The sequence below is a fragment of the Hyalella azteca genome, unplaced genomic scaffold (assembly GCF_000764305.2).
Source record: "Hyalella azteca isolate HAZT.00-mixed unplaced genomic scaffold, Hazt_2.0.2 contig4936, whole genome shotgun sequence".
In the NCBI taxonomy this organism is placed as follows: Eukaryota; Metazoa; Arthropoda; class Malacostraca; order Amphipoda; family Hyalellidae; genus Hyalella; species Hyalella azteca.
In genome coordinates this window covers 98,491-109,420 of record NW_025935144.1, presented here as the reverse complement: position 1 = coordinate 109,420, position 10,930 = coordinate 98,491, and the positions used below count along the sequence as shown (strand labels likewise).

The 10,930-nt window shown below is 39.7% G+C and overlaps 1 protein-coding gene across 1 annotated transcript; it reads right to left on the bottom strand.

Annotated features, from left to right (window-relative positions):
• Positions 1-5,682: 5,682 nt before the first annotated feature.
• On the bottom strand, positions 5,683-9,713 carry LOC108677256. The gene is made up of 5 exons (XM_018165459.2): positions 9,655-9,713; positions 8,876-9,094; positions 8,314-8,475; positions 7,664-7,911; positions 5,683-6,630 (listed from the first exon to the last, which is right to left on the bottom strand). The coding sequence occupies exons 2-5, from the start codon at positions 9,084-9,086 to the stop codon at positions 6,028-6,030; spliced, it is 1,224 nt and encodes a 407-aa protein (XP_018020948.2). The 5' UTR covers positions 9,087-9,094; positions 9,655-9,713; the 3' UTR covers positions 5,683-6,027.
• Positions 9,714-10,930: the final 1,217 nt, after the last annotated feature.

Genomic DNA, 10,930 nt, shown 5'->3' with positions numbered 1-10,930 from the left:
AATTTTAGTTGAGGCTCACACAAAATATACACGCGCGGTCAATTTAGCAACCGGACATCTCATTTGCTGTTGTTTGTTTCTCATCATGAGCTATTCTTTGGGGCTGACATTTTGTTGACTCGTGCCGCGCTTTCATCATATGTCGAATGTTAGACCAGGAAATTGAACGGCTAGATATTAATGATTCCATCAATGTGGAACCATTTCGTCCATCAACAAAATGCACTCACAACCAAACCACATTCGGAGATTAGAATTAATGGATAATAATTAATCTCTCGGAAAAGCTCTATACGAATAATGATGCACTGAAAATTAGTTCCTTGTTTGTTGTGTCTCGGGACTCTATTGCCACTTGATATTTCTTCAATTAAATGTGAACAAGTCAAGAATTTTTTCTCTGAAACATCAGGAAATAAGGCAGTTTTCAAAATGCATTGGTTGTTGGAGAATTGAATTTATATTGTTACTAGAGCATTACTAAAAAAACAAATGACGTTTTTCTTCTTCCATTGGTGAAATTGAACTATTTGATAGTTTCCCGTTGTTTTCCGCATCGTATGAATTAATAAGCACTTTTTGTAGATGATCTTATCAATTTCTGTCTCACCCCCGACTTTATCAACTATACATTTAATAATGCTGCGTGTTCGTGCTTATTCATCGTGACGCTATGAGTCATGAGTCAGCAATAACCTTCACTCACTGAACACGAGCGACGCAATAGGCATCTGCCAGCGCCTTGAAACTCGGAGTGAAGATTTGATTTGAAACTCACATCAGAGGAATATGATTGATATGACTAATATGACTGATATGACCAATATGAATGACATGACTAATATGATTCATATGACCAATATGACTGATATGACCAATTATCTCTTCCGTCATAACAGAAGAAAAATTTAAACAAAAAAAAATAAAAAAACAAAACTAAAATAAAAAATAAAAAAAAAATAAAAAATAAAATGTAAAATAAAAAATAAAACTAAATTGTGTTAGTTGAGCGCAATTTTCAGCTTTCAGCATTGAATTCCGGTAAACAATTCTCATCGGATCACATAGGAAAATTGAGTGATCAAGCAATCAATAAAGCTTATCAAAACATAATAGCGGGAACAAATGAAATTTATATCTTACTAAGTTAGTTCTTTTGATGATATGAAATTTAATTAATACATTACTCCGATGTCCGCTCATTTAAATAAAATTAGTGTTCTCATCATCTTAGCAGTCGACGACGAGCTTTCAAGTTCGAAAAAATTCCCTTCTCTAAATTTAAATCGTCCCTGAAAAATAATATTCATACATTAGTTGTATCATTTGGTACGGCTAATGTCATCGTTAAAAAAGAACTGTTTTTCCAGTCATCGGGGCTGGAATTTTCTTCATTGTGTAGGAAAGAATCAAGACCCTAACGCCTACCAAGAAGCGCTCTCAGCAGGTCTTTGTGCGGTCGTCTTATCAACAGTGAAAACAAAGGAGTGTCGCTGCCACAGCAACACCGGCCTGCCTTCTGCGCCGAGTTTATTTTCCCTTGACAAAAATCAGGGACATCGCACCGGCAGGTTATTGAAAATAGGCGCGGGACCGGGACTCATGCCATGTAGGGGCCTCATACTATGTAGAGGCCTCATGCTACGTAGGGGCCTCATGCTATGTAGGGCCTCATGCTATATAGGGACCTAATGCCATGTAGGTGCCAAGGTGCCTGCATGGAACGCGCTCCATCGCCCGTGAACAACAAGCTGACTCATTACCTAATTTACGATGCACTATTACCGTCAATCAATTACATTACACGATTGAGTGTACACATTTAGCAGAGCAATACTGATGCAATATCTTTACTAATTCTTTACAACGAGTTTCGGTCTAAATCGTTAGCCTCGTGGCCAGTGTCAATTGGTGCACGTAATAAATATCGCTTACCATTATCTACTTCACTTAAATCTTATTTATTCTTTTTATTATTCAAAATAATTAATCGTACTCTGCCGGAGTCCACGGCCTGTCGGTAGCACAGGCGAGCAAAAAGCCGATTTCTCTCCCCAAAGAGGAAAAGATGAAAGATATTAGCAAGATAGGACATGAAAGAGAAACTGGATACAGAAACAACGATAAAAAGATGAGAAAATTGAGCAGGGGGAAAGAGGATGAGGAGAAGAAAGTAGATTAAGAGTTGGGAGTGAAAGTAAAAAATAAGGTAATAAATGCGAATGGAAATTCAACCACGAGGAGGAATTACGAACTTGCTAAGGAAACGTGGCAAAAAATTGACTAGATTTCTTGAACATGGAAATTCTCAACGCTGATGCTTCAGCTGAAGCACAAAAAATGTTGAGGCACACCCTGCCATAACTCGAAATGGGGAAGTAATTTCACTACAATACATAGTCAATTTACCTAAAAAGAGCATTCTTTTCTCTAAATTTTGAGCTGTACAATATTCTTCACAAGCGCAGTCCTCGGTAATTAGCGTCGCTTGTTAGTGGGGCGGAAGAAGTGAAGGAGCTTTTAGTCATGGCCGCGTCTCGTCTCATTTTGGGGAGCAGTTACAGCTGCTCCTAATTAACTTAGTGTAGTCATAACGTGACTACACTAAGTTAATATTTAACTTAGTGTAGCATTCATGGTCAACGGGAGTATAATACTGTCTTTTTTCGTGCCAAGCCTTTGTAAGTTTAGCCCAAGCATATGTTAACAAAGCATTACACCTGCTTTCAGGTATAACTTAATTGTATAGTCGATATACAGTAAATATTGCCATTTGAAAGGGGTTGCTTGGAGAAAGTAATAAACATCAATGGTACCGACATCAAAACTAATAACAGTCGCTTAATGGGCTCGCCAGCTTGGTTTGATCTCACTATCACTAATAATTTTTTACATCCACTGCCACCGATATGGAGCATTTCAGTGCAAGCAATCATTTTGTTTATCCACTCCAAAGGTGGCAATGGTCCAAACTTCAGGGATGTCGATAGGTGGCATTAGACAAAATATTCAGGCAGAGCATGAATGATTTTTTTCTTCGATAATAAAGAAGGCTGTCAAATTTGGCGCAAAATACTGATCCAAAATCCATACAGCGGAATTCCTTGAATCAATTCGGTTCGGTGGCTTGAGTTCTATAGCTTGAGTTCGATGGCTTGAATTCGATGGCTTAATTTTGATGGCTTGAGTTTGATGACTTGAGTTCGATGGCTTGAGTTCGATGACTTGAGTTCGATGGCTTGAGTTCGATGGCTTGCGTTCGATGGCTTGCGTTCGATGGCTTGAGTTCGATGGCTTGAGTTCTATGGCTTGAGTTTGATGGCTTGCGTTTGATGGCTTGCGTTCGATGGTGTGAGATTGTTATCTCAAGGTTCAATAAACAAAAGATCTCTACAAGTCTAATTATCCTAACTATTAAGGAGATAGGAGCATAAGAGTTTTCTGAGAGCAATAATGAGAGTAGCGACGTAATGAGAGGAGTCGCGAGAGGAGAAGGACTCCGCTGTGCCCTAGAGGACGGACAACAATATTTACAATTAACACCAATGAATAAATAATCTGACTATATTAGCACGATATAACCTTCACTAATAACAAATATAGAAAACAATAGTTAACCTCGTCAAACTCATACCTTAGTCGTGCTCTGCAGCCTAAATACAGGGTGACACAAAAAAAACAGAGCTCATAAAAAGTTGAATAATTAACATATCTTTGAGCGGCTGTAGAACAAAGAGTTTTTGTGGTATAGAATTGAGATTTTGCAGATGTTGGCTACATAGGTTGTACATAATTCCATAGAATTTTTGTTTCAAACTGAATAAAATTTCAGGAGTTATAAGACTTTTAGTGAGCTCTGTTTTTTTTGTGTCACCCTGTAGCTCAGACCACCTCGCAGGGACATACAGGACGAAGTGCTTCTAATTCTATGACTAGGCTCAAAGAAAGGTTGCATGCCTGTCAGTAGTACGGAATGGGCTTACAATACTACAGATGGCTTGAGTTCGATGGCTTGAGTTCGATGGTTTGAGTTCGATGGCTTGAATTTGAGGGCTTGATTTTGATGGCTTGAGTTTGATGACTTGCGTTCGATGGCTTGAGTTCGATGGCTTGAATTCGATGGCTTGAGTTGCGGAAATTTTCAAATTAAATATAAAATCACGATTTTAAAAATGTGTAATTTCCAAAAATAGGAATGGACGGTATAATTTATTCAAAAATTCGATTCTCCGAATGACAATCAAGATACGCTTGTGATTAAGCCCAGGCATTGTGAATTATTTAAAATCAGTTAGGTGCAATGAAGCCCGTTAAAAACTTGTATCAAAGATCATTAGTCATGGTTTGCCTTTCCTGATAGATCACCATTATTTGAAAAATTGAAGTGGAATTTAAAGTGATATCTGGGCAAACTTGGCGTTTCCGCGGGATTTACGGCCAACCAAATTGCTCTCAAGTAAAATGAAGAAGGCATTAAGGGTAAAATGGGCGATATTTCACGGGGCTAAAAGCTTTTAGCGCTGTGCGCGAGACCCTCATTTTGTTAGGTGGACAGCGGCCATCAAATGAGCGGCTTTCTGATTTGGGAAGCTCGGCGTCTTGGGGATATTGCGTTCATTCCGAACTCCAATAATTTGTGACCCATTAGCACAAAAGCTTCCAAAAATACTGAGCAGATAAGTTTACTCATGAACTAGACTGAGTTCAGGCATGATTGATAAGTAACGCTTTCGAGGCACTTAGGACAGAGAAGGTTCATAAGTGGGCAAGGTTTCACGGTGTGTTTAAGATGGTAATGGCAAGATAACGGACTCCATTCGTCAATAAAATCGATGAAGCGACTCCTAATACACTCCTTACTCTAATGCACAAATGGCCGAGCGATGAAAAGTGATAATCAGTTGCAATTGGGCAGATCAGAATTCACTACACTTCACTGTCCGGTACAATGTAAGATGAATAGTTGAAAGGCGTAAGAGTGCAATACTGATAAGAAACCGATAATGCACAGTATAATGTAGGCAAATATTATCATCGTCGTTCGATGCGACTGTCACTGCACTCGACAAGGTTAGGATCGCTCTAGACTTAGAAGAAAAACAGCAAACTAATATCCGGCATCAATTAAGTAATGATGACTTAGCTGATTACATATTGCCTAGAACGCGAACAAAACTCTACGTTGCTGCATTATATTATGTCACTATATGTACGATATTATCATGGTTTCTATCAAATTCTTTCCATAAAATTTTTCACATCCTAACAGTGCTATATGGTCGCATCTATGGGCAGAATTAATTAGATTTGTTACTTACTCAAAACAAGCACAATTCTTTTTCAATTCTCACGAATATACGTGAATAATACAGTCATTAGATCATGATGAGTAATGCAATCATTAACTCGGGTCCGCACATGATATTGTTCACATGAATAAGCAAGCGTTCATTAAAATTCCTCACAAATACATCTAAAGTCTATTCATTCATTGAATGTGAGAGTGAGGAACGGATAAAATTCCAATTTAACTGACATTACAATACTGCGAAAAATTCAAGGTGATTTCTCTGTCAGAATTTTTTCTCTGCCTGAGTGACAAGACAGTCACAAAATTTTTCACAGTCGAAAAATTTTCCAGCTAAATAAAAATGTAAAAAAACAATCAATGGAGTTAATTTTTATTTGCGAGTGTTACAGGTTAATGACATGAGATAAGATAGTTAAATCTGTCATTATTTGTGCTTTTCACATGTGTTGAATAGTGAATGCCTAAGAGAACACGTCAACACTAACACTACATGCAATCAGTTCTTTGATGTTGATTTTTGTTGCAACAAGACAGGGATTTTCTCTCCTAATAATTGTGTCTCACTGGCCCAGCTTCGTCTGTTCCAAAATTGAGGGTCAAAGTCATGATCTGCTATAGAATCAAAAAAGCCCAAGGCTGAGTGACGGTTACTCAAGTTACTATGCTACGAGATGAGAATTGTATTGACGATGGTTAATGCCTCCATACTTAGAGAATTAAGTCAGACTGCAATTGTTGGAGCTGTTGGCCTGAAGTTTCTTTTCGCTCAAGGCGGTTGTGTTCACCGACACATAGTAAGTAATGTTCACCACACGCTCCTGACGCAGATCATTACGACACTCGCTGTACCATGAGAAACCTCTCCTTATTTCGGTAGCGTTTGCTGCTATTTGTTGTTGGTAAGTTCGGATACCTTCGGCGGAGCATTCTTTGGAGGCGTACCAAAACCGTACGCAGTTACTTGTGTAGTTCAAATAGAATTCCCGTCCGTCAAATGGTGCCTGCCAGTAGTTACCTGCACTTCCGCCTATGTAGTTCCCAACTGTCAAGCTATTAGTGTCGGTCAAGTTAATTCCATCGAAATATGACACAAGTTCCACGTCATTTTCATAAAAAACTTTGATTTTGAGCCAGAGGAATTTGTCAGGGGCCAACTCCATGTCATTTGCGGTAAACATATCGGGATTATTTTCCTGCTTATTGACGCCTTGCCAGATTCCGTCACACGCGACCGAACGCAACACTTTGTTCGGCCACAGTTGCACGCTTGTCAGATTCGTTGTTGGAATCGGCAGCTCCCAACACTGCTTCGCACACACCTGCAAAATACGGTGCTCTTCAGTCGTCGAAGCTAGCGTACTTGATTCTTATGACTCACATTGCAGCTATTGTGACTCACATTGCAGCTATATATGGCTCACATTGCAGCAGATCATTTTTATCGAATTTGTGAAAATATATCAAGATTTTTTTTTGTGTGTATGTATGTGTTCTGTGAAATCAATATTCTAATCATTTCTTACGGACGGTCGCATTTCCTGATAAAATCTTCTGAATTCCGAAGAATAAACATAATTAAGATGTCCTCGATTGTACACCATGAAGGCTTTCATACTCACGCGGCTATTTGATCGATTAGCTGTAATGGACTGGCCACAACATGCGTCATTTCCAAGCCCTGCTAATTCTTTGAACTCGGGTTTCTTCGAGAGTCGCTTACTCTACTCAACATTTCATCCAGGGAATTCTCGAGTATCAAGACGATACTCGTTATGACGATTTATTCTTTCCCAAAGCCTAGTTTTATCCAGATTCCATGAAACAAAATGTTCCATGAAACCTCGACAAGCGCACTATTTTGGATGCGAATATTTGCGGGAGAAATGTTCCTCAATTTTCAGTTGGGTAAATGTGACAAATCACGTAATATTGTTCATCCAATCTTCTGTCTTATTCCAGCATAAATACGAGCAAATAAAATGACCATATACTTTGTCTAGTGAAGAACTACTAAGCAAGATAGAAGGGGTAATAAAGCAAGATAGAAAGGATTTTTGGCATGAAAGAAGCATTCGTATTGTCCTCACCTCGCACTTCATGCCACAACAGTTGGGGCGGCCACACGACGCCACGACCTCACCTCACACTTCATGCCACAACAGTTGGGGCGACAACACGACGCCACGGCCTCACCTCACACTTCATGCCACAACAGTTGGGGCGGCCACACGACGCCACGGCCTCACCTCGCACTTCATGCCACAACAGTTGGGGCGGCCACACGACGCCACGACCTCACCTCACACTTCATGCCACAACAGTTGGGGCGGCCACACGACGCCATGGCCTCACCTCACACTTCATGCCACAACAGTTGGGGCGGCCACACGACGTGCACGGCAGCTGCACGGAGTTGTTGGAGCAGTCGGAGCTGGATTTTGGAGGAGCGCCTGAGGCCAGGCAGGAGGCGTGAGGCAGCGCCTCGCCAGGAGGCTTGGAGCAGTAGGAGGCGTTGGCGTGGAGGGCGAGGAGGCAGCGCTGCTGGCACGTCAGCGGCAGCAGTTTGTCGTCCTTAGGGCGTAGATCGTATGATCTCACATCTGCAAGGTAAAATTCAATACTTTCAAATTTAATATTAATTAATACTACTAAGATGGTACAAATTTTCAGCATGTTCCAATATTTTGCATTAATTTCTTATTATATTCCAATAATTACGAGTGAAAACACCTCATGGAGATGCATTTTTTAGTATCGTAAATGAACAAGGCATCAGATTGCCCAATGATAAGGAAAAAATAGAGTGCCGATTCAGAAAGGTGAGAATGACCAGTCGGGTCCATTTTGAATTGATCCGTTTTCAAGTCAGGTGTAACTATTATTGCTAATACTAGTCAAAATAGAATGATAGTAGAATGAAAATCGATGAGAAGCTTCTGCCTCTACACTTGTCACAGTATATTAAAGATATAAAGAGACCTTCAATGTAGAGCATAACTTGCCTGCATTGTACACCAAAGTGTAGCTTTCGGTAGAACATATGTCGAAGGCCTGAAGGCAGCACAGAAGGTTCTCTCCGTCGACTTTCTGAACGAAGCCTTTGCAGCCTGGCGTCGTGATGCAGAAGTAAAGACACAACACAAACGAATCGTTCTTAACCTTGCCTGAAAAATGTAGTTAAGTCTCTGAGCGAACGTTGATGGACAATTGGGTTATTCTCATTCCACGAACAAACAGTTATCAGAGCGTGAAGTTAGGAAAGCTCTAGAATATTTGTCAGCATTAATTATGAATAACTTAAAAACAGACGTTATATGATTGATTACATATAATTATATTATTATACAGGCGTATTTAAATTATTGACGGGCATATTTTATGTAATATGACAGAAGTCAGTTGAATTAACGAAAGCATTAAAGTTAAATTATTTGTAAATGTTTTAAAATATTGAACAACTGCCAAGTATTTCTGAATTATTAATAGAATCTTATAATGAAACTCTCGAGAGTTCAAAACAAGACCCAAAATCGAAATGCTGGCTCATCGAACAGAAGTTCTCACCAAGATCTTTGATCTGCAGCAACCGAGGCGCAGAATCGTATTGTGTAATGGCGAAATTAGTGTACATATCGTTGGTGGCACCGTAATATTGCTGCTCTACCACCACAGCCCAGCACAGTGATGTCAACACCACCAATATAATCAGAATACTCCGCGCGCCCACACAGCGCCGCACTGCTCTCCAATATGTCAAGTGTGTGTTGCTTGCCATCGCGGATCCTGTGGAATTTCGTGAGAATATTTCGGGTACAAATCATAAATGTCAGGACAAAGTGATTTGCAAAGAAATTGCTGTTGTTAATAAAGCAATGATTCAGCGAGTGTTGTTTATGTTTATAAACGCTGCCTCGATGCAGGGAGCTCAATGCCCATACGTATGAAGCTGCCGAGGACTTAGTTTGAATCTTGAAATGCGTTATAGGAAATTCAATTGAATTGAAGACTTCGGAAATTAACGAAGCCATTTGAATTTTTGAATTGAAATCCCGAATGCAAAAACTTGCGAGCTGTCTTACTTTTTAAAGGCTTCACATTTAATAAAAAAATTTTATTCTGGTGGAGAAAAAAGTAGAAACTTGAAATAAATTACAATCTCTCAGAAGTGAGTGTAACAGATCAACTATAATTACAACTGGAATCTTACAGAAAAAGTTTACAGAGTAGGCTAATCTTATTGATTATAACAGATGAACAGAAATCCCTATTTACGCTAAAAAAATGGTTCATTCGCTTTCAAAATAAAAAATTCTGTTCTTTATAATGAATGAAGCCCGTCTCACATTACAGTTTAGGAAGAGACAAGACGCGTCGCAGTCTCACAGCTCAGTGGGCGGCGGCTGGTAGCGCCCTCGCCTTATAGCGGCCCCAGAGCTCTGCCACTCACGCCACGCCATCGACTTCTGAACCTTGATTAAAGAACTTAAGCGAAGCATCACTAGCAATTATCTAGAGTGGCAGAGGCCTTTCTTCAAATTCGAGAGTATTAATCATGAGAAGTGTGTTCAAGAAAGTGCACTTTAGAGCACACGTTGATTTACGTTTGACATGTGCTATAGTGGTGAATGAAATGTGTCAAGAAGATGACAGTGTAGATAACGGGAAAATTCATCCTAGTTGATAGTTTTTATGTATGAAGTGTTTCAACTATGCATGCATATACTCGTGATTTCTGCAAAAAATGACGCATGGGAGATGTGAGAAATTTTATAAGACATCACTAACTTTAGACTGAGGAAATACGGCAAGGCTTCTAAGAATGCTCCAGCTATGTTATTGTCTGAATATAAACTCTTGTGAATATACAGGAATCCACATTAATTTCCGTTCATATTGCAATCAGATAATTGTTGTGAACACGAACACCGTTAACTGACCAATAACTTTCGTCACAGGCTGTATTCGACTATTGACCAAAGCTTCGGTCAAGTTTGATCGATAACTTCTGTAAAATATGACAAATAACGCCGGTCAGAACGAAAAAATGGCTTCGTCAGGGCCTTGCTGGTAGGAAACATTGACGTATGTTTTAAATTACTTGCAAATAGATTCAGAATTGCCAACGTTATACGAAATAAAATTTATGTCAGTTAAATAGGAGGTGCCTGTAATATTAGACGCTTACTCCATGTAAATGCTCAGATGAGTCGTTTGACTGTTATGATGGAACCCAAAATCGCCTAAAGGAAAATAACGACACGTAAAACGCTTCCAATTATATTATTGATTATCAAACGTCGGAACACATAGTTCTATGGATGGACGTGCATCGCGTTGTCTATGGTTAGCATAAACGGTGTCGCCCTGCCGGTAAATAGAAAATTGCTACTGCAGTGTTCAGTATTGACTGTTGTTGTCAGTTGGTGCTTGTTGATGTACATCAAGCACTCATTGGTCCTGTAGGGATCAGTGTTGACAGTTATTGATGTCAGTTGGTGGTTGCTGATGTACATCAAGCACTCAAGTGGCAAGTTGGTCTTAGCTTTGCTCGTCGGCTCTCGTCTCCTACTAAGCTGTGCGATCAAGAAAGAGACCGATGACTTCCGCGTTCACATTAAC

Bases quoted from the DNA above. Each gene is read 5' to 3' on its own strand.
- LOC108677256 (XM_018165459.2), bottom strand. From the start codon at position 9,086: ATGGCAAGCAACACACACTTGACATATTGGAGAGCAGTGCGGCGCTGT. The intron at 8,476-8,875 runs GTGAGAACTTCT...TACATTTTTCAG, and splicing joins GCTGCAGATCAAAGATCTTG to GCAAGGTTAAGAACGATTCG. The intron at 6,631-7,663 runs GTGAGGCCATGG...CGTATTTTGCAG, and splicing joins GTTGTGGCATGAAGTGTGAG to GTGTGTGCGAAGCAGTGTTG.